This window comes from Homarus americanus, unplaced genomic scaffold (genome assembly GCF_018991925.1).
Source record: "Homarus americanus isolate GMGI-L3 unplaced genomic scaffold, GMGI_Hamer_2.0 scaffold17266, whole genome shotgun sequence".
Lineage (NCBI taxonomy): Eukaryota > Metazoa > Arthropoda > Malacostraca > Decapoda > Nephropidae > Homarus > Homarus americanus.
In genome coordinates this window covers 272527-294332 of record NW_024752587.1, presented here as the reverse complement: position 1 = coordinate 294332, position 21806 = coordinate 272527, and the positions used below count along the sequence as shown (strand labels likewise).

At 39.9% G+C, this 21806-nt stretch overlaps 1 protein-coding gene across 4 annotated transcripts in view; it reads right to left on the bottom strand.

Annotated features, from left to right (window-relative positions):
• Positions 1-571: 571 nt before the first annotated feature.
• LOC121855140 (titin-like) overlaps positions 572-21806 on the bottom strand; it is a 94181-nt gene continuing 72946 nt past the window's right edge. Inside the window, exons 34-41 of one of the 4 annotated variants that reach the window (XM_042350004.1) lie at positions 21476-21667; positions 20593-20793; positions 20209-20363; positions 9547-15543; positions 5107-8626; positions 4666-4935; positions 1608-2243; positions 590-883 (exon numbers count right to left, since the gene is read on the bottom strand). In XM_042350004.1, the coding sequence (XP_042205938.1) occupies positions 777-883; positions 1608-2243; positions 4666-4935; positions 5107-8626; positions 9547-15543; positions 20209-20363; positions 20593-20793; positions 21476-21667 (11078 nt within the window). In that variant the 3' untranslated portion in view covers positions 590-776. Of the gene's footprint in view, positions 884-1607; positions 2244-4665; positions 4936-5106; positions 8627-9219; positions 9281-9546; positions 15544-20208; positions 20364-20592; positions 20794-21475; positions 21668-21806 lie in introns of those variants that run through there. The other 3 variants (XM_042350006.1, XM_042350007.1, XM_042350008.1) reach the window with 3 other exon arrangements.

Genomic DNA, 21806 nt, shown 5'->3' with positions numbered 1-21806 from the left:
AGAGGAGTGTGTTGGTGTAGAGGAGTGTGTTGGTGTAGAGGAGTGTGTGGATGAGAGGAGTGTGTTGGTGTAGAGGAGTGTGTGGATGAGAGGAGTGTGTGGATGAGAGGAGTGTGTTGGTGTAGAGGAGTGTGTGGATGAGAGGAGTGTGTTGGTGTAGAGGAGTGTGTGGATGAGAGGAGTGTGTTGGTGTAGAGGAGTGTGTTGGTGTAGAGGAGTGTGTGGATGAGAAGAATGTTAACTGTTCAAGAAAAAGAATGGTTAAAGGGACTTCACACTTATTACCAACTGGGCTTGTTTTAGACTGTGAAATTTATACTGTATATAAAACAACAACAAAATTGAAAACAAAATCAATATCATCTCTGAGTAAAACTAAGTTGGTTTCGTAATTTATAAATTAAATAACCTCACTACCATATCTAACTCTTTAAAACACACTGCAGCAGAGCAATTATATTAGCTCTGAACACTGCAAACAAAATTAAGTAAAAATCAGCCCAATATGCAAATTTTTCTTCAAAATATTGTACAAATGTTAAAAACTACACTGCAATGTCCTTTAACTTCAATTGAAAAAATATAAATAAATCACTTGACAACCCAAAAGTGTGATGATTTAATATATGAAAATAGTGCCTCAACAAATGCCTTATACAGTTTCAGGATAACTTAATATTTGGAAACATTGTGTAGAAAATAATCTAGATGGGGAAGTACTTATCAGTATGACAACATTATTTAACTTACAATAGTATCTAACAATTTTGTTATTGTCAACTTACCGTGATGTAGTGTGGCGGTCGTGTGGGCTGTGTAAGGGGGCCAGAGCGGGGTGTGGAAGGCGTGGAAGGGGGTGTAGCGCTGAGGGGGGACCCAAGTACTGTAGGAGGCGAGGCAGAAATGGTTAGGGTTAGTCGGGTGGAGGAGGAGCAGAGCACCTAAACCACACGCTTGGAAGCATGAACTAGGCCCTTCAGAGTTCTGGCTCTGGTATCCAATCTTTGGTTAGAATAACTTAATTGTTTTTAAATAATTAATAATAAATAAATTCACCATTAAAAGCATAAATCATGAATTCAATTATGGACACAACACAAAAATCTTGAATAAATACAAAAGATTAACATACACCAACTAAACTCAGGTTATACAATACAGTACTCTGTACAGTATTAGAAGATTATGGTTCCAAGGCATTACAGTACAAGTTAACACAGCTTGCAACTTAATGAAACAGACAAACATGCAACCTTATTAATAGATGGTAATAATTGTCACAAACATAGAATTATTGAGTCGAGTTTCACTAAGAATTTCAATCTTGAAAAAAAAAATATAAAATGCCCTAAAATTATATTTACTGTACCTGTACTGTACTATGTATACACAATTACAGTACTGTACATATATACATTATTGTACTTGCTACAGTAATTAGCAATAATGTAATTCAATATATATTTAATGGACATTGTGAGGATGCAGGAAAGACGAGCACCATGCATTACTGTTTGAAACACAAAAGTTAGTGTATTTGTCCAGCACACACGAGCAGGAGGTTGACGGGGAGAACACCGGTCGTGCAGGTAGGAGACAACCAGTACCTCCCAGCTCTGTTGTTGTGTAGAGTGCATCAGTTGGGGATCCTTGAAAAGAAAGTGGCTTGGGCTGAACAGCTGCACCAGGAACCAGAGGCACAAACCTCCTAGGACCCACTGGGACACCTGGACTTGACTCAGCAATCTTGGACGGACTCGGGTGGTCTGACTCTGCTTCACTGTCTGAATATGGGTCACCAGAAATGGGACGGAATTGGGCTTGCTTCTTGGGCACAAATTCAGGAATCATCTTGCCCATGTACTGCTGATACTCACGGTCTGTTTCGGAGATGTCGGACTGAAGAGATGGATGAGGGGAGAGGTGATCCATTGTAGGAGCTTGGACGGATGTGCCTTTTGTCGATGCAGATTCTTCAACTGATGCAGCTGGTGAGTCTTGGGGTCCAGTAGTCTCCATATGATGGACATGACCATTGGTCTTGGTAAAACATTTCTCAGTTTTTTTAAAACCATCAGTTTTTTCATGAATGACAGGAATAGGGATGTCTGAACTGTGTTCCCCATTTACTTGTTTTTTCTTCTCTACCTTCTTTGCTTCTCCAGGTAGGATGACACCAAATTCATAACCAAAGTCATATTTGAAGTAGATTAGACCTGTATCCGGGTCAATATGTTTTGTGCCTAAAGGAGAAAGGTGGAAAGCATTGCTTAAAACCTTAAAACTATTGATGTGAGATGCACTACTACAGTACTTGCATCTGTCATTTATCAAGATTAGGTAAAGAAAGAAAAATTCTTCCATCACTAAATAGGTATTAAATATCAGGATGAAGGTTGAAAGATAAAAGATGCATAAATTTAAGTATTCAAGCAAAAAATACATTTCACTATTATCTATTCAGAGATCAAGACTTTACCCTTCCCTTTCAAGGATGATCAGCTCTTACAACTGTAAGATGCTTGTTGATGTGTGTGTGTGTTTATAATCACCAGCACAGCAGATATCCTCACCAGCAGTAAAAAAAAAAAAATGTTCAACAGGTGTCAAGCATCAACCGGTTAGGCCCAAACAATTTGTCATATGAATTGGCTAACCACAGAACCCACAGATCTATATGTGGTATGAGGAACTCCAGAGACAACTATGTGGTGATTTAGAATACAGTATTATTGATATGGATATGTATTTTTGTAAGCTCCGAGGGGGAAAACGTAAAGATATTTTGTGAATACGAGCTAGAACGAATATGCATCCCAGCCGGGGGAGACGCCATGGCGTTGTTTACATCCCAAAGACGCGTCGGGTGGGCCCAGTAACAGGTGTGTCCCACGTATTTCTTGCTCTGTTAGAGTGTGTTTGATAGATTGAGCATAATAAATGTTATATGAAGAATGTGATGATCTCGTGGAGGTAGTCTGTAAGCCAGAATAAGGCTAATTCTAGCTTTGCTCTACAGACATTCACCCTGGAGTGAGTCGACAACAACAGCCACTCCCCTGTGTTATGCTGGTGGGTTGGGTTTATTATTTATTGTTTAATTCCTACGACTGTGTGTTACAAATATGTGAATATGACAACAGTTGACGCTTGTTTTGTAAGTATAACGTAATAATGTGTAATAACTAGTTATGTCTGATCTAGGTCCCAGCCTTTTCCTTCTCGGGTGATTTCTAGAGTAAATAAATGAGAGAAAACTACAAGTGTGTTTCCTATCCCTGCTTTGTGCTTTGCTACATATATACTGTATATATCCCTGCCCAAAGTTCCATCTTGCCTGGGAATCAAACGTAAGACCTCTTTCTTGCAGGATATCCATACTATTCAGTACAGCATACGTATATTGATAAGTAAATGAGTTTTGATTCCTGCTTTTCCTTGTACACATATTTTTACTGAAGCATGTGTGACACAAACACCTCTACAGATATAATGGCTTCTCAAAGAAAAAACAAATATTTTCTTCACTTTCAAACATTTTCCTGTTTATTGCACCTGGGCAAAAACAAGAGCATCTGTTGTACACACATTCCCCTTCATCTGTTGTCATTATATACATCAACAGCAGATGATCTATAACAAGTACACTCTCAGTCCAAAGACATTACTATTTATGAAAAATAATCAGGAGACGAGAGAGAGACGATTCAATAATATTAGAGGAAGAGGAATCCGTATAAGATTAAAGGTATACTGTACTGTACTGTACAGTATTTTTCTCCAGTGAGTTCTACAATGTACAGTCGACCACGAGAATAAGTATACACCTACGGCTCGTGTTTGAGACAAAATATCTGGTAACACTGTCCCGAAAAGAACAAACAAAATTACAAATTGACCTGTAATTCATGTTTTATTCCTACATATATGCTTTAAATACATTTGTTGTGAATGTTTAACTAGCGTCTTGTCTTTATATTACAAGTAATATATTGTATCCAATGGCAGTAAACTTGTTGCTGAATGGAATTGCGGTTATCGTACAGCTCCCTCCTCCCCCCCACTTTTTCTCTTACCCTACTTATTTTACTGATGTTTGGATTGGTAAAGGAAGCAAGAGGAATAAATAGAAGAATGAAGAAGGGGAAACAGTAAATAGCTAGAGATAATAGGTCGGGGGGGGAGCTGAGTTTCATCATGCATCTGGATGGGCAGTTTCAGCGTTACCAGACCATTTTCGGACCCATTAGCTACAGTGTGTATACTTACGCCTGTGGCCGACTGTACTTTTCGACTGCCATATACAGTTCGTGTTTTCTTCTTTCCTTGTGGTTATCAGGCATATATATATATATATACCTTCCAGTCTGTACTCACCTGAAGATGTGAATTACACTGAAATTCTTTCCTTGTGTTTTATATATATATATATATATATATATATATATATATATATATATATATATATATATATATATATATATATATATATATATATATATATATATATATATATATATATATATATATATATATATATATATATATATATATATATATATATATATATATATATATATATATATATATATATATATATATATCAGTTGTTTATATAGATGCCAACCTCTCCTCATTAAGTATCAAGTTTGTATGGCAACTCACCAAATTCAGATACTCTGGATTCATCTCTGTATGCCTGAGGTTCCTGGGTAGTTGGTGACAAGGCTGTGGAAGTTGGAGGCACGGCAGTGGAGTCTGGTGAGACAGAGTGTGTCCTCAACTCCTCTGGTAGTGATGGAGGTTCACCTGCTGGCTCAGCTGGCACTGAGCCCTCCCTGGCAGCAAATACCTCTGTCACTAACTGCTCAGCAAACTTTTGTGCTTTGTGGCGGAATGTCTGGGTCATGTCGTCAAACTGATTGCTAACTGTTTCTGAAAATAAATTAGTTATTTATTTTAGCTTATGGTACATGCCAGTTATTATCAAAATTAGCATATTATCTTTTCACAATATCAAAACAAGCTGTGCAGATAGAAAGAACTTAAAAATATATACTGTACACTTTAATATTAGGAGAATTCTTCCTCCTCAATACAACTTACTTTGAGCAGACTTCACATATCTTCTGTCAAGACCATCTTTTGTATGTGATTCAGGTTCAGTCTCAGTGTCAGTTGTAATGACTCCTTGAGCTTGAACAATGGCATCCTCCTCCAGATCAAAGGGTTTGAACTCTACCTTAGGGAACCTTGGAATAGAGTATTCCTCTAAGGACTCTCTTCTCTCCCTTCTGGGCAAATCTGAGAGTTCCATGACTGGGCGTGGTGGTCCTTCAAACTGAGGTGGCTGATCAAACTTAGACGGGGGTGATGGGTCCCTGCCTAAGGATTCACTTCGCTGCTTCATAATTTCTCCAATAGGAGGAGCAACTCGCCGGTAAACATGTTCCTCACCTTCACTGTCAGGTGGCACCCACTTAGGAGCAATTGGTTTTTCATAGTCACTCTCATAGTCGCTACCTCTAAACTCTCCCTTCATAAATTTCTTTGGCTGTGGTGGAGGAGGACCTCGCTGTCGCTTAGGTCTGCTGGGATCTGGTTCATATGGAAATGGCTGAAGTTGTGGAAAAGGCTTTGTCTGGCTAGCTTCTATATCTACTTTTTCATGATCCGATTCAGAAACAAAGTCATAAATATCAGTAATATCAATGTCAATCTGGAAACCTTTTTTGGCTTCAATCTTTTTTCTAATCATCTTAATATGAACATCTTCTTTCTCTTCTGCTGGTGTTACTTTCATTTGAACATAACCAATTTCTGGCTGTGGTCCAGGCTCTGGTAGAGGAGGACTGGGTGTCTCATATACCTGTGGCTCTGGTTCCTTAGGTTTCAATACAGGTGCTTTTGGAGTTACCTTTAGAATTTTCGATGGTGGTAGTTCTTTAACTTTTGGTATAATGATTTCAGGGGAAGGCTCTTTCACAACTAACACAGGTGCATCTACTGAATCTATTGTTGGACGTAAGGGTCCCCCCAAAGAAGGAGGAACCTCAAACTTTGAAGGTGGAGTGGGAGTGCGTTCCTTGCTCTTGGAAGGCTGTCTTTCTGTGGGTGGAGGAGGTCTTACTGGAGTATACTCTGGATCTTCTGCATCACTATCTGGTGGCTTCCACTTTGGGCGGACTCTACTCTCATAGTCACTGTCATAATCACTTTCCCTAAACTCTCCCTTAACAAATTTCTTAGGTTTAGGTGGAGGTGGACCTCTTTCCTTTCTGGGTTTATCTTTATCTGGTTCAAATGGGAATGGTTCTAGGTCTGGATATATTTCTATCTGTACAATTTCTTGTTCTGATTCAGCTGGTGGTGGAGGTCGTTTTGGAACATGTTCATATTCTGTGACAACAGTCTTTTTCGTTTCCATTCTCTCTTTCTTCATTCTTAGTTCTTCTTCTAGTTTCAAATTTGTAAAGGTCTTCTCGGTTCTCTCTATTACCTTTGTGTAGGGTTTTTCTTCATATGTTTGAATTTCTCTCACTGGAGGGGTAATTACTCTTGACTTGAGGTCTACTTTATCCACAACATATTGGGTCTCCTGCACAATTATGCCTTCTTCTGGAGGAGAACCTGGTGAAGGAAGAGGAGGTGACACTGACCTTTCCCGAGGCTCCACCAGTTTTTTAGGTATTACCTTGGCAGTAAATTTCTTGGGTGGTTCAATTTTCTTGGGTAATTCTTTAGGAATTACAACTTCAAGACTTTGCTCTTTCTGAACAATTATTTGAGAAGGTTCAATGACTGGTCGCCATGGACCTCCACTTCCAGGTGGAGTATCAAAGACAGTAGGAGGAGTGGGAGTTCGTTCTCTGGTCTTTGAAGGTGTTCTGTCTGATCGAAGTTGTGGTTTCACGGTGGTATAACTGAGGTCTTCAGCATCACTGTCAGTGGGTTGCCATTTAGGTTTGATACGTCTTTCATAATCACTTTCATAATCACTTTCAGTAAATTCACCTTTTTGAAACTTCTTCGGTTTGGGCGGTGGTGCACCTCTGTCTTTCTTCGCTTTTTCTGTCTCGGGAGAGAATGGGAATGGCTCCAAAGGTGGAAGAGGCTTCAGTTTAGACTCTTCTTTATGTAATGGTCTTGACCTTGATTCAGAAGTCTTAACATCATGAGTCTCAGTTGAGGAAGCTGTTCTCGAGTCTGTAAACTTGATAACACGCGTAGTCTGTTGCATAGTTACAAATCTCTGGTGGTGTTTACTAGAATCTGCTATTTTTGTGATTTTAGTTGACTCAACACCAATAGCATTAGAATATGGTGCAGACTGTGTCTGAGGTGGTGGCACATAGTCTTCTATGGGTGGTGATCCAGGCTTTAAAATGGGTGAGGGAGGTCTTTTTGGAGGAGGCTCTTTTTTCTGTGGCTGTGATTTATAAATCTTTGGCTCCTTGGGAACTATCCGAGGTGGTTCTGGTCGACTGATAATCTCAACATTTTCTGGAATAATTATTTCTGGTGATATTTCTCGTTCGGGTTCAGTTTCAGACTCTGGAAAATCGACCTTTGGCCTGGGAGGTCCTTCAAACTTTGGAGGCTCATCAAAGGCTGTAGGTGGGGTTGGTGTTCTAACATGAGGCTGAGGAACTTTCAGTGTGCTAGGTGGTGGCTTTATTTTTCCATAGCTCTGATCTTCAGCATCACTGTCACTTGGCTTCCACTTAGGTGGAATACGACCTTCATAGTCACTCTCGTAGTCACTTTCGTGGAACTCGATCTTTACAAACTTGCTGGGTTGACGTGGTGGGGCTCCTCTTGGCATCTTAGGCTTTTCAGGATCAACTTTGAATGGAAAAGGTTTAAGATCAAGCTCTTCTTTCTCTCTCTCCTGCTTTGTTACAGCTTGCTTCACAAGTCCAGTTGACTTAAGAGGTTCAATTTTAGGAACTTTTGCTTGTGAAGTAATAAATGATTCTTTTAATGATTTGTCATGCTGAGGCTTTTGAACTGCCTTAAACTTGGGCTCAGAAACTGGTGTCATCTTTTTTATCACTTTTTCTTCTGTTTTTTGCTTGTCAGTGGACTTAGTTAGCACAACTGTCTTCACTTTTTGTGTATCATGCTCAACCACCTTAACTGCAGTCTTCACTTTCCCTACAGTTGTATCCTGAGAAGCTGGTTTTGCTGCTTCTTTTTGCTGCTTAACAGGTTTTGAAACCTGTTGCACTTTCTCAATTTTTGGTTCTTTAATTGCTTTCCTGTCTAATTTCGGTTCCACTTTAACTGTCTGCTTCTTGGGTGGCTGTGGAGTCACATCTACACTCGTACTTTCAAACACTTCAACCTTCTTATCTGACATTACTTCTACATGTGTCTCACTCTTGAATTCAACTTTCTTTTGAGTCCTGGATTTATCTGTTGAGACATCACTCTCATCCTTCATAGCATAATAAGTGTCTTCTGAGAAGGGTCCCGATGTCCCTGGCTTTCCTTTTGTTTCTTTTCTATATTCTTCAAATTTGGGTTTCTTTTCTTGGTGCGGCGGAGGTGTTGGTTTTGTCGTCTTGGGGCCGTCACTCCCTCGCCTTTCTTCATGAACTTCCTCTGACCTGCTAGTAAACATCTGTAAAGAAAGAGGGACCCAAAACTGATATATGATGTGTGCATCATTATTGTCATGATAATCTGGTCTTTGGAACTTATGAGTACACCATCCAAGGTTTGCGAATTTTAAATTTCAAACTCTTTAGTAGAATCAGTAATTGTTATTCACTTGGTCAACACTTGCTCAAGGTCATTAAAACAAAGTTTGTTAAAAAAAAAAAAACGTTCTCAAATCCAATTTCCAAGACCGTATCATATTTCGGGTAAGTTTATCAAGGCCATCCATAAGAAATCCAACATTCACCTATATAACACATACTGTACTGTATACATGAGGTACTTACAGGAATGGGCTCTGCTGATTGCATGGCTCCCAGTCTAATAAGAACTTGAAAGATGTAAAACATAAATGGATAGGACGGCAAAAGAGGGAACAAAATCGAGATACCCCAAGTGCACTAAAAAGCCATTGAAAGAAAAAACAAAAAGATAAAAGATAAATATAGCAGATACACAGTTTTTTAGTGAATTAATTGGTTACAGCCGGAAGAGAAAATGGCCGACGTGGAGAACATCACACAGTTTCATTTACAGGGAGAAAAACAAACTTACTTAAAATCTCACGTTTTGCATCAATTGCTGTTTAGCAGGGAAATGACCATAGTTTTTTAACCTGTCCAGAAAGAAAATTGCATTAGAACAGAATATTGGGTTGTAAGGCGCATTGTATGTCCAATATGCAGGTTCTAAGACAACATGCACAAGTGCATGCAAGCCATTATAAACAGGAAAACAGTTAAGAGAAACAGAAAGCTACAAAGATTTGACCCTGGGTTAAACATTATTAGTGATATCGACATCTAACACGGCTAATGACGACTCAGGCTACACTATTGCCAAGAGGCGTTAAAAGGCACCGGTAGGCTATTGTTTACGAACCTGGGAAGATTTACTTTCTGACGACTTGAATGAACTGGAGAAGTGCGAGGTCTGGCCTACTGAAGAGGCGGGGGCGGAAGGGAAGGGAAAGGAACCCAAGGGGAAACTACCTTCAGGAGGCAGACCACCACTGGCAGGGGCACCAAAGCCAGAGGGAAATAATGGAGGTTCTACTTGACCAAAACCAGAACTTGATGAAAAGTCTTTACTCTCATTCTTGGAGAACGATGAAGACATAAAACTTTCACTTTTTGAAAATGAAGAACTAGAAGTAATGTTTGATGAACTCATTGACTGATTACTCTTTATATTGCGGCGTGGCAGAGTTCCTTCAGTATCTGCTGCATAACCGCTTTCTTCCCTCTCTTGAGCAGTCATCTGTAGATTCTCTGTCTTCTTTCTGGACTTTGGAGATGATGGCTTTGTTTTCATGTTACTGGAGCTTGAGGTTTTATCTGCACCATCAGCATCATGAGCCACAGGGATATATCGGACTGAAGCTTCACTTGTAGAGGGGGTTGGGGCAGCACTTGGCACTGGGGCAGGTACTTGGAATGGTACAGCTCCAACAGGTGGTGGTGGTGGTGGTGGTGACTGTACCCCAATAGTGGAGGGGCCCGGAATATGTGCAGACACCACAACACCCTGTGGCATTGGAGCTGGACCACTGCCCTCAAACATTTTCATCATACCCTTCACTCCTCTCTCTCGCTTCTCTGTAGTTTGAACCTGTGAACCTACTTGTTTAACTTCCGTCTTAACAATCATCTCGGAAGATGCTGATGAAACATTTGTAGTCACCTTCATTTCTGGTTGACTCAAATAGGTCGGTGCTACAGATGTGGGTTTTACAGCTTGGGGCACCACTCTTGGAGCAACAGCAGGTGATGGCTTGGCTGGAGTGAGAGGAGCAACAGTAGGTGATGGCTTGGCTGGAGTGAGAGGAACAACAGCAGGTGATGGCTTGGCTGGAGTGAGAGGAGCAACAGCAGGTGATGGCTTGGCTGGAGTGAGAGGAGCAACAGCAGGTGATGGCTTGGCTGGAGTTAGAAGAGCAACTTTAGGAGCAGTAGGTGTTATAATGGGAGTTTTCTGCTGCACAAACTTCTGAGTTTGCTTTATAGGTTTATTTTCTGGAGTTATTTGACAAGCTAAAGATTTTGTTGTGCGTATTACATGTTTACTTTGGCTTATTGTAGGTCCAGGTACAGGAGTACTCTCTCTTGAAGTTGGAATATCTGAATCTACATCTGAGAAAACACTTAGTGGCTTAAGCTTGACTTCAAAAGGTTGAGGAGGACCCAACGTGGAGGGTGGTGGTGGTGAAGGTTGCTTAGGCTTCTTTGTTCTCCCCTTTTTCATTTTCACATTCATTGGTCTAAAACCTGTTGCCTCACTGTCACTCATATACAGTCTGGAAAAGGAACTTGCTGTTGTGTCATAATCACTCTCATAATCACTCTCAGTAAAGGAGCCAGGAACAAATTTCTTTGGCATGGAGGGAGCCTTTCCTCTTGGTTTCTTCCCCTGGTCAGGTTGGGCTTCAAATGGAAATGGTTCTAGGGGAGGAAGTTGTATTATTGGAGACACAACAGAACTCTCTCTGGGAGGAGCAGATGATTCAACAAAAACTTCCTTCTTTGGCTTAATTTTTGGTATTTCCTTAACAGGTGGCAGGACTGGAGTTTGAATGGGTGCATGTGTCAACTTTTTGGACCCTGCAGTCACTTGTTTTTCTGAAACTATTTTTGCATAACTCTGCTTGGCATCCTGCATAGTTTTCTCTGTCTTAACTTGTTTCCTTGAGGTTGTCTGAGACATCTGTTGTGACATCTTTACCATCTCCTGTTTTGAGGTTACTGAACTTGATTCATGAACAGAAGCAGAAGATACTGTTTGCATCTGAGGAGCTGCTTGAGGCCATGACATCCTTTTCTCCTGAAGGGTAACATTGCTTGACCAATATATAGAAGGTGGGGCTTCATGTGGCCTTGCAGGAAGTGTGGAGGCCACTGTCACTTGAGGTCGTTCTAAGGACTGAGAACGTATTTGCACTGAGGAAACAACACTTTGTGCTTCTCCTTGAGAACTTGGAGGCCATGCGGGGGCCTTTTTACTGACCCAAGGAGGCCTAGAAACTAACTCGGATGGAGGCTCAGATTTCTTGACAGACTTAACAGTAGATTTACTTACTTGCTTTTCAACTTTTTTACTTATAATTTCTTGTGTAGTTTTAGTTACATGGGTTGTTTTTACTTCAGGCACAATGGCAGGCTTTGTATAAGTTGTAAAGTCAGGAGGAGTCATGTCAAATGGTGGTGGAGGAGCAGACTTCACTTGGCTTGGCTTTGGTGGTGGTGGTGTAGCCTTTGGTGTTGGCGCTCGCACGGGTCTGAATCCAGGTGCAGCAGTAAAGTCAACCAGAGGTTCTACCATTGAAACAGGGGCTGGTTCTGATTGTATTGCATATTCAGGAGCAGGTTCTGGCTGCAGGTCATACACAGGAGCAGGTTCTGGCTGCAGGTCATATACAGGAGCAGGTTCTTGCTGCAGGTCATATACAGGAGCAGGTTCTGGTTGCAGGTCATACACAGGAGCAGGTTCTGGTTGCAGATCATACACCAGTGCAGGTTCAGGGACATACACAGGTGCAGGTTCAGGTTCAGGGACATACACAGGTGCAGGTTCAGGTTTTGGGACATACACAGGTGCAGGTTCAGGTTTTGGGACATACACAGGTGCAGGTTCAGGTTTTGGGACATACACAGGTGTAGGTTCAGGTTTTGGGACATACACAGGTGCAGGTTCAGGTTTTGGGACATACACAGGTGCAGGTTCAGGTTCAGGTTCTGGGACATACACAGGTGCAGGTTCAGGTTCTTGAACATATACAGGTTCAGGTTCTGGGATATATACAGGTTCTGGTTCTGGGATATATACAGGTTCTGGTTCTGGAATATATACAGGTTCAGGTTCTGGTTGAATAACATACTCTGGTGCAGGTTCTGGCTGAAGGACATACTCGGGGGCAGGTTCTGGTACTAAGACTGGGGCAGGAGTTAAAATTTGCTGCGACTGTTGACTTATTTTAGCTTGTCTTGTCTCATAACTCATAGAAGTCATCTGTGTCTTTGTTTCAGAGAAGGATGACACTGAAGATGCCTGCGTCTCAGAGAAAGAAGTCCTATCAGTTTGTATTGGTTGTGTCAGGTGAGGCTCTGGGTGTGGGGGCCAGGATGTAGAAAGTTTTCCTCGTGTTCTCAGAGTCTCAGAGCTAACATCCATCATCTGTTCTGGTGAAGGTTGCACTACATGATGCTTCTTAGGTTCAAGTGGTTTCTTTGGAATTGGCTTGATTATCGTTTCCTCTGCACTCTCGCCTGCAGCAGCCAAAAACTTCTGTACAATTTTTGTCTTTTTCTTTGGTGTGATAGATTTTGGTGCCTCTTTCACTACTTCCTCTTTCTTAAGGATTTCAGGTCTCATTCCACCATCAAACACAGGTGGAGTATCAAAAGCTGATGGAGGCAAAATCTCTTGGCCAACTGATGCTGGGCGAGGCAGTGGCTCTTGTGCTTCAAACTTAATTTTCTTAAGTTGGAATCTGTGTTCAGGCTCCATATCACTCTCGTATTCACTGTCAGTGAAGGACCCAGGAATAAATTTACGGGGCACTGGAGGAGGTAAACTACGTGGTCGTTCTCTCCTTGGTTTCTCTTCAACAGTGAAAGGAAAAGGCTCAAGTTCTGGGAATTTTTCTCCAAACAACTTATCATCGATAGTGGGCGTTGCTCTGGCAGATGAAGTCTCTTGGGTTGGAGTAGGAACATCCCGAACTGGGGTAGAAGGCTGCTTGGGACTTGGAAACATTCTTATCCCACCAGGTACCTCATCTGGAGACATTGGAACAATAGTCTCTTCTAATCTTTTTGCAATCTGAATAACAGACTCCCGTTTCTTCTTCGGCTTCTTCTGTTCTCTTGCCTCATCGCGCTCTGGGGGTTTTGGCGGTTTTACTGGTTCTTCAACAGTTATTTGCTCAGGTAGTGTGCATTCTGGCATTATAAGAGGCTGAAGAGGTTGACGTTCTGGTCTTCCCAACTCAGGTAACATGGCTGGTGCCGCAGGCTCTTGTGGGGGAACTTGGGCAAAAATTTTTGTCTGTACATTAGATGATGTAACAAACATCGTTTTCATTTCTCTGTTTATTGATGATGATACTGCATTTGTACTAAATTCACCATGTTGTATGTTCTCATCAAGTCTAGGTGACCATGGCTGTTGTAACACAATTTGGGATGGCTCTGGGCTTGGTTCTGCAGGCACTGGTTGAGGAGAAGGCATGAATTCAATTACCTGTTCACTTTCTGGAACAAAATACTCCAATATATCATCCTCTGGTGAAGATTTCAGAACTTGTTTTGGATGTGTGTCATCTGTCTGCTGTGGACAAGGTTCTACAATGGGTTCAGGAACTAGAGGCTCGGGGGTAATGGTACTCTCAGGAATAATGAGCTCAACTGGCTCAGGCTGAGTGGGCTGTAGAGTAAAGTCTAGTGCAGGTGAAACTTCCACAGTGTGTTCAGAGGGTGGACTTGACACTCCTGTTGTGTACACTTTAGTCTCAACTGTAGAATAGCTACTTTTGGACATTGAACGTTTGGACTCATAGAAGCTCTTTTCAGTTGTGCTGGTCTCTGTCTTTACTTCTCTTTTTGTTTGGGGTTCATAATCATATGGGATAAACTCTTCAGTGACCTGTTCTACAACTGGAACAACAACTGTGGCTGGTTCTGGAGTAGGAACTCTGGGTGGTTCTGGAGTAGGAACTCTGGGTGGCTCTGGAGTAGGAACTCTGGGTGGCTCTGGAGTAGGAGCTCTGGGTGGCTCTGGAGTTGGAACTCTGGGTGGCTCTGGAGTTGGAACTCTGGGTGGTTCTGGAGTTGGAACTCTGGGTGGCTCTGGAGTTGGAACTCTGGGTGGCTCTGGAGTTGGAACTCTGGGTGGCTCTGGAGTTGGAACTCTGGGTGGCTCTGGAGTTGGAACTCTGGGTGGCTCTGGAGTTGGAACTCTGGGTGGCTCTGGAGTTGGAACTCTGGGTGGCTCCGGAGTTGGAACTCTGGGTGGCTCTGGAGTTGGAACTCTGGGTGGCTCTGGAGTTGGAACAGGCTCAGGTACCACCTCAGGAACAGGAGATAAAATCTTATATGGTTCCATCTTGGGCACAGTTACTCTTTTAAATTCTTGCCTTAACTGAACATCAGATTCAAAGCGCTCAATTACTTTCACTTCTTTTATTTTCTCGGGCTCACGAGGAGAAACAAATTCAACATGTGGCTCTGGCACACATACAGGTTCAGGTGACTGTACTACATGATACTCAGGTTCTGGTTCATAAACTAATACTGGCTCTGGCTCTGGCTGGACTTCAGGGACCAATTCATACTGTATCTCTGGTTGTGGTTCTTCCACCACCATGGCCTCTGGAGGAGTCAAGTATCCATACTCAGGTGCTGGTTCTGGCTGAAGTTCAATATTCAGTTCTTCTGGAAGCTTTGGAGGTGGTCTAGGTTTTGGAATTTGTTTTGGAAGCATACTTTGACTTACATATGATGACTGCATTTCACTTGAGGCTGAAAATGATGAAATGATGGAGGACACGTTGCGAGACGTTATCTCCACACTCGTGTCAATTTTGGGGACGTGTTCTGCTTCATCATCATCAGGTGGTGGTGGTGGCCATGCCTTTTTCAGTTTACCTGGAAGTCGTTTAACATCCACCTCCTCTTCACTCATGGGCTCAGGAGGAGGAGCTTGTGGAACACTGGGAGGAGTTGGGAGGACTTGAGTGGTGGTGGGTGATTCAAAAGAAGGCTTGGGAATGGGAGCCTTGAGGATTTTTAAAGGGGAAGAGGAAGATGATGTCTCTACTGCAACTTCCTCTATAGCTCGTTTTATAGTTTTCACATGCCCTTCTTCAAGAGATTCGATATTCCTCTGTACAGCAAGAAGATGAGAAAGGAGAGATGACAGTGTTGCCTCCACCAAGAGAGAAATCAGAAACATGAGATATGTACAAAACATTATGAATAAGTTGATAATTATTCCTTTCCTGTAGTCCCACACCAAAGTGTTTAGAAACACAAACAACTTATAAGCAAAACCCTTTGTAGTTGGGAGAATATGAGCAATTGAAAGAACAAAACATAGCAGTGAGAGTGACATTAGACATCTAAGTAAAAATGTGCATCTTGTCTACAAGTGCAATAAAAAATAAGTACAGTAGTTTGAATGGAAACACTTGGAAACTATTCTGGAGTTATCACTTTTGTTTTAATGTTTCAACTGTATACATGCATTCTTACACTTCTGATTCATGTATTCACTGTATACATACATTCATACATTATTTTACATATCAACTGTATACATGCGTTCTTACACTTCTGATTCATGTATTCACTGTATGCATACATTCATACATTATTTTACATATCAACTGTATACATACATGCTTTTACTTTGGTTTATGCATTATATATACTGTAAATACATTCTTATGCATTTCTGTATATAATAATAATGTGCAATACTGTCCTGAATAATTCATTATTTCTCCACTTATCAGCTTATTAGCCATTTGGGTAGTTGGTCTGTTCTTTGTTACTGGTACTTTGGACACACATTGTTAGATCAGGAGGGAACCTGTGATGTTTGGTAAAGTGATCAAAGTGATGTATCATTTAAGACATTTTGGGGGGTAAACAGACACACACAATTAACTATAGTACAGCACATATACTGTACACAAATATAAATGTATACAAACCAAATGAAAATATTACATTGCTCCATCTCACTACAAGATTACATGACGAATTTTATCAAAGTACTGTACCATACTGTACAAATGTAGAGTAATATAAACTCCCAGTTTCTGATTAATATAGTACCTGTATAGTATTTAAAATGGGAGCCTTCAGTACACAAGGAGGCAGTGTGGCTGGCACTACACTCAACCACCTTCACTTTTCCTAAATGTAAAATTCAGATTTAATGGACTTAGGCCACATGAATCTAACCTAAATATACTGTTAATGAATATGATGTATTTCTTTGTGTATGAACCTCTGTCCTGCATGGCAGTGAGAAGTGATACCACCCTCAGTGTCAAGACCTGACTGAATTACTCAGAATAGGCAAACTGTACTCCAAGCTTTGTCAATAAATTTGTTAAACTAAAAAAATAAGGCAACCTGAGCAAAGACCATCAACCTTTGAAACAATAGTGAACAGTGTAACCACATGAAGGCCACACTACACAATGGTTTACTGAACTACCAATACTATAGGACGTCTGGATAATTCAATTATTCATCGTGGCTCAGGTAGTGACAAAATCTCTAACATTCCTCTGACATATTCTTACCAAAACTCATAACCACATTTTATACCAATAAAATATGATATAAAATATAATACTGTATTAATGCATTATAACACAAATTTTTAACCTGATTCTAATAAATACCATTGAGATACAGTATATGAAAGTTTAAATGTCTGACTAAACCTCAGGATTACAAAAGAATGATTCAAGATAGCTACAGTAATTAGCAGTACAGTATGTAACAATCATTATGTATTGTTAAAGATCCTAACAGTAAGCATAACTTTTATTCATTACACTGTAACAATAAACACTGCACATGGTGCCTGTTTGACATGACAAGGCAAACTGCAACAGTGTAATCTTTAATAATGAAAATGGAAACTGTAACAGCTGAACATGACAGCCTGCAACATGGATTCCATAATTAGCAGCAGGTGGTGTGAAAATGCTGATTTCTTTAAGCTGACAGCTTTGTAAATGCCAGTAAGCAAGGATAGACTTGTATAACAAGATGTCAGAGAATTAGTACCAGAGAAAAGTGAAAATGTGCACAAACTCTGCCAAGAACTGCCCCTCAATAACCTGGACAATGCAGATCACAAAATTATAGTCATCTCCCTCTTTTTTTTTATTAAGTTTATTGGAAATATGATTTGAATTTCTAAACTTATAAGCCTGGAGAGTAACTTATTCCTTAAGAACTTCAAACTCAATGTATTATAAAACTTTAGCATGGTAGTAAAACAAGAAAACTAAAAGAAATATCAGTCAAGCATATGCCTCACAAATGCAGTTTATTGTATAATGTAATATGTGAATAAAGCAAACTAACTAGTGTTGCCACCTGTAGAGCACTGCATGCAAATTGGCTCACATACTTCTATACACAGTCATTAATACTTGTATATTTTACCTTGACCTGCTGTATAGTCTCTGAGCATTTAGAAGTTTATTACCACTTACAGTATAGACCAACATTTACACATACTGATTAAGAACAATGTCATATGTTTATCAAATTATTTCTTAATAAACCTTTGTCAATTCCAAAATTCCTCCTGACAGAGTTAGTACTTAATTCAACTCATCTCTCTATCTACTGAACTGTACAATATATCCAATAGTCCATCTCCTTGGCCTTTTCAACCTTTCTAACATCTTCATGTACTCTAACTTTAATTTCTTCATAAATGTCACTTAATATATTCTCATATCATCAGTAGAAATGATACTTTTTCATATTTTTTAACCCAAAAAGTTTCATACATTATCCTTGCCTCATCCATCTAAAAAACTGAACATCAAATTTGCTCTCATAAATTGAGACATCCACTGTCTCTCTCCCTCACTAACACACAAGAAACTGCATGTCCTATACTGTTACAGCATACTGTAATATGGCCAACTCAAGGGCAACATTGATTACTTCTGCCTCTTTGGGTCACCTGGTTAAATACTCAGGGATTACAATTATTTAGGTTTACATCTACTCTGTCTTCATATTCTTCCACTCTCCCAAAGTAAACTTTTTTGCATTCTTCAACTTTTGACTGTTTATCTTATACAATATTCATATAATTTTAAATCGTGCACATGAAGCAAAAATAATGTATAATATTTTCAGTTTGGTTTGTAGGTACAGCATACAGTATATGTATGTATGTATGCACAGTACAGGTATTTCTGCAACTGACAATCATATGGCCAGGCAAATAGGTAGGGCTTATACTTCCTGGGATGCAACTTCAGTCCTCCTGAGATGGAGGCCTTAACAGAAGAGCCTCCAGGCCATCCCATCATATCATCATCATTAATGTTTTACGGCCATATTCCACGCTTATGTGGGTTAGCCATGATTATCAGACGGCAGCTGTTGGGTAAAATCAGAACTGGATGTTCCCCTGTCCTCACCACCACAAACCTAGGGTGCTAGCCTAGAAAATGCAACAGAAACCAGGGGATGGGCACAGCTGTGGTGACCTAGTTGCCATCAAGCATGTTGAAGCAGTTTTATGGCTGGTTGCCCTTCCTAACACCTACCCACAGGGTGGGAACAGCTGGCAAGGCAGAGTCACAACTCCCTGAGATAATGAAAAACTGTCTGCCTACACATATCTCCTTTGCACTCTATATGTTCCCCATTACCTCACCTATTTTCCTAAGGCACATAGTAGAACATTTATTTTCATGTAACTGTGAAACTATTTGCAGTTATTATTTTTATTACTTTGAAAAATACCAGAGAAAAAAAATCTTGACCCACCAAAAAGAAGAAAAAATATTGGACTTTATTATCACAGACTTTTCACCAGATGAATACCCACAGTCATATGAAAACTGATAAAATTATCATGTTTCAAACTCCACACTGCTTCTTCCTGTACTTAATGAATCTCATCCCTTCAATTAGTCAATTCAAAACATGAATATCCCTTGTCACATCTCTGTTAGGTCTTTTTCAAGACAAGATTCAAATTATAACTCCAGACATCTCTAACTTTTGCTTCATTAAGTACTGTACCCAGGTATACAATTTTTCATAGAATAAACATATTTATAACCCATGCTTTCCACTTGGATGTCTCTCTACACACTCATGCATACACACACACCAAAAAATAATGAAACATCTATACTTGAAGTAAAAACTTTATTAAAATAGCAGAAACTTCTATCATTATGTGGGTATTATTTCCAAAGCTGATATTTAAGTTACAGTGAACCTTTGTAACCCTGAGCACTGCATTAACTCACATTCCTCTTACTGTACTCCCAGTGTTCAAAGTGTATGACAGCCGCCTCAAGTAATAATTCCAGAATATATCCCTACAGCTTGTATTAAGTGAAGTGAGTAGAGTAAGGGATTATCCATCACCATACTATATATACATTGACTGTGGTCTTATAGTCAAATTAGGACAAACTGTCTGTACATGGCTCGATACACGTATTGGATTGAGATACTGTACATGCTTATAAATTTATTTACATTGTACTAAAACTTAAAAGTAATTTTGAGGGCAGAGCCATTTACTGTGTTCATATAAGAGTTCTTAGTGACAAAAAAAATTATGAACATTGAGGCATGCTGGTGATCAAGTTAAGTGCCAATGAAAAATTACTGAGTGTTCACAGTGAACAACTTAGGACATACTGCACAGTAAAATCAAACAATAGCCATTACCTATATTTCTGCCATGTTAAGATCAGATTGCTTGTTTTTCTGAGAAGAGGAGAAGTAAAGTAAAATATAAGAACAACTCTGGTACCTTAGCTTCGTCACTTATGTCTGTAAACATAATTCTGTGCGAGGGAGGAGCCTTGTCCAGAATCAACTGTGTTACCATGACATCAGCCAAAGACTCGGCACGACCAGCCGGGTTGGATGCTATCACACCATATCTTCCTGAGTCTCCAGGTTCAGCTACAAATTTCACCATAATATTGACAAAATGAAAAAAATTCTTAATACTTAAAACTTCTCTATTAAGGGAGAGTAAAAGTTATAAGACTACACTAGCAATAGTGATTACTTTACAATTACTGGACAATGACAGCACAGTATACAGTACTTTAGCATTTTTAAGTATTTATATAACAGTTCCTATAATGCAATAAAAATAAAATACTGTATAGTATATTAATAAACATACCTTGTTGAATGATTAGTAAGTGCCTTGTACCTTCCGATCTCAAAGTAATATGGTCATTTGCACTTAGTGGCTGGCCATCTTTTGACCATGTAACTTGTGGTAACGGAGTGCCAGTGACATCAATCTCCAAATGAAGACGTTCATTCACTCCCACTACAGCTGGCTGCAGCCTTTTGGATATTACAGGTGGGAACTGTGTCTCTGTTGAAATAATAACAATTTATATATTAATAGGGAGACCTCAGAAATGGAAGTCTCAAAATTGTACAAAGCATAGTTGTTCAAAGAAATAAAAGGACAATGTGAATAATGATGATAAACAGCAGATTAACAGCACAAGGAAGATAGTCCAAGATGCAATTATTTTTCTGCATTCTTATAATTTTTTCTTCTTCACAAGTCTACATCTCTCAGAACTATCGGTAACAAAGCTGACAGAATTTATACCACATTTTAACAGGATGAAACAACTCAGCAAAAGAAAAGTCACTTTATTCTGAGAATTTCAATGTGAGTACTGTACTGTACAACAAAGGACACACATTAGTCAGTAGAGAGGGATGAATTGTTTGTGTGGGTGTGTAGCAAACTTCTGAAATGACTTAAGTGCATGAAGTACTGTACATGCATTGGAACTAGACAAAGGTTTTCTGACCTAAAATGAGAAGGAAGAGGAAAAGTGAAGAAAAGGAAGTGGAGGAAGATGTAGAAAAAGACATGAAAGAAATAGATTTAACAAAAGTGTGATAATAATTAAAGAACAAAACAGGTGAGAGAATAGACAGCAGATAGAGTGACTGGAAGTTCTAGTTACCTAAAGCTTTAAAATAAGAGGTGTGGACGCTTAACACTATACAGTACCATGAGAAATAGTTACACTTACTCTTGACAATCACATCACAGGTACATTGAGCCGAGCCAGTCTCATTCTCTATGGCACAGGTGTAGTGTCCAGAGTGGCTCTGCTTGACCCTTGGAATGATCAAGGTTGCCTTATTAAGGTTTGCCGTCACTTGTGCTTCATGGCTTACTGGTCCACCATTATGGGTCCATGTCACTACTGGATCTGGGAAGCCTACAAAATAGGAGAAAAGATTATAAGTACAGTACAATATGTATTCTTTCTTGAGGCAGATATTTTCCCAATACATATAACATGTTATCACCTGCTCTCAAACTCTGGCACATGAAGATTTGTACTGTATCAAACCTCA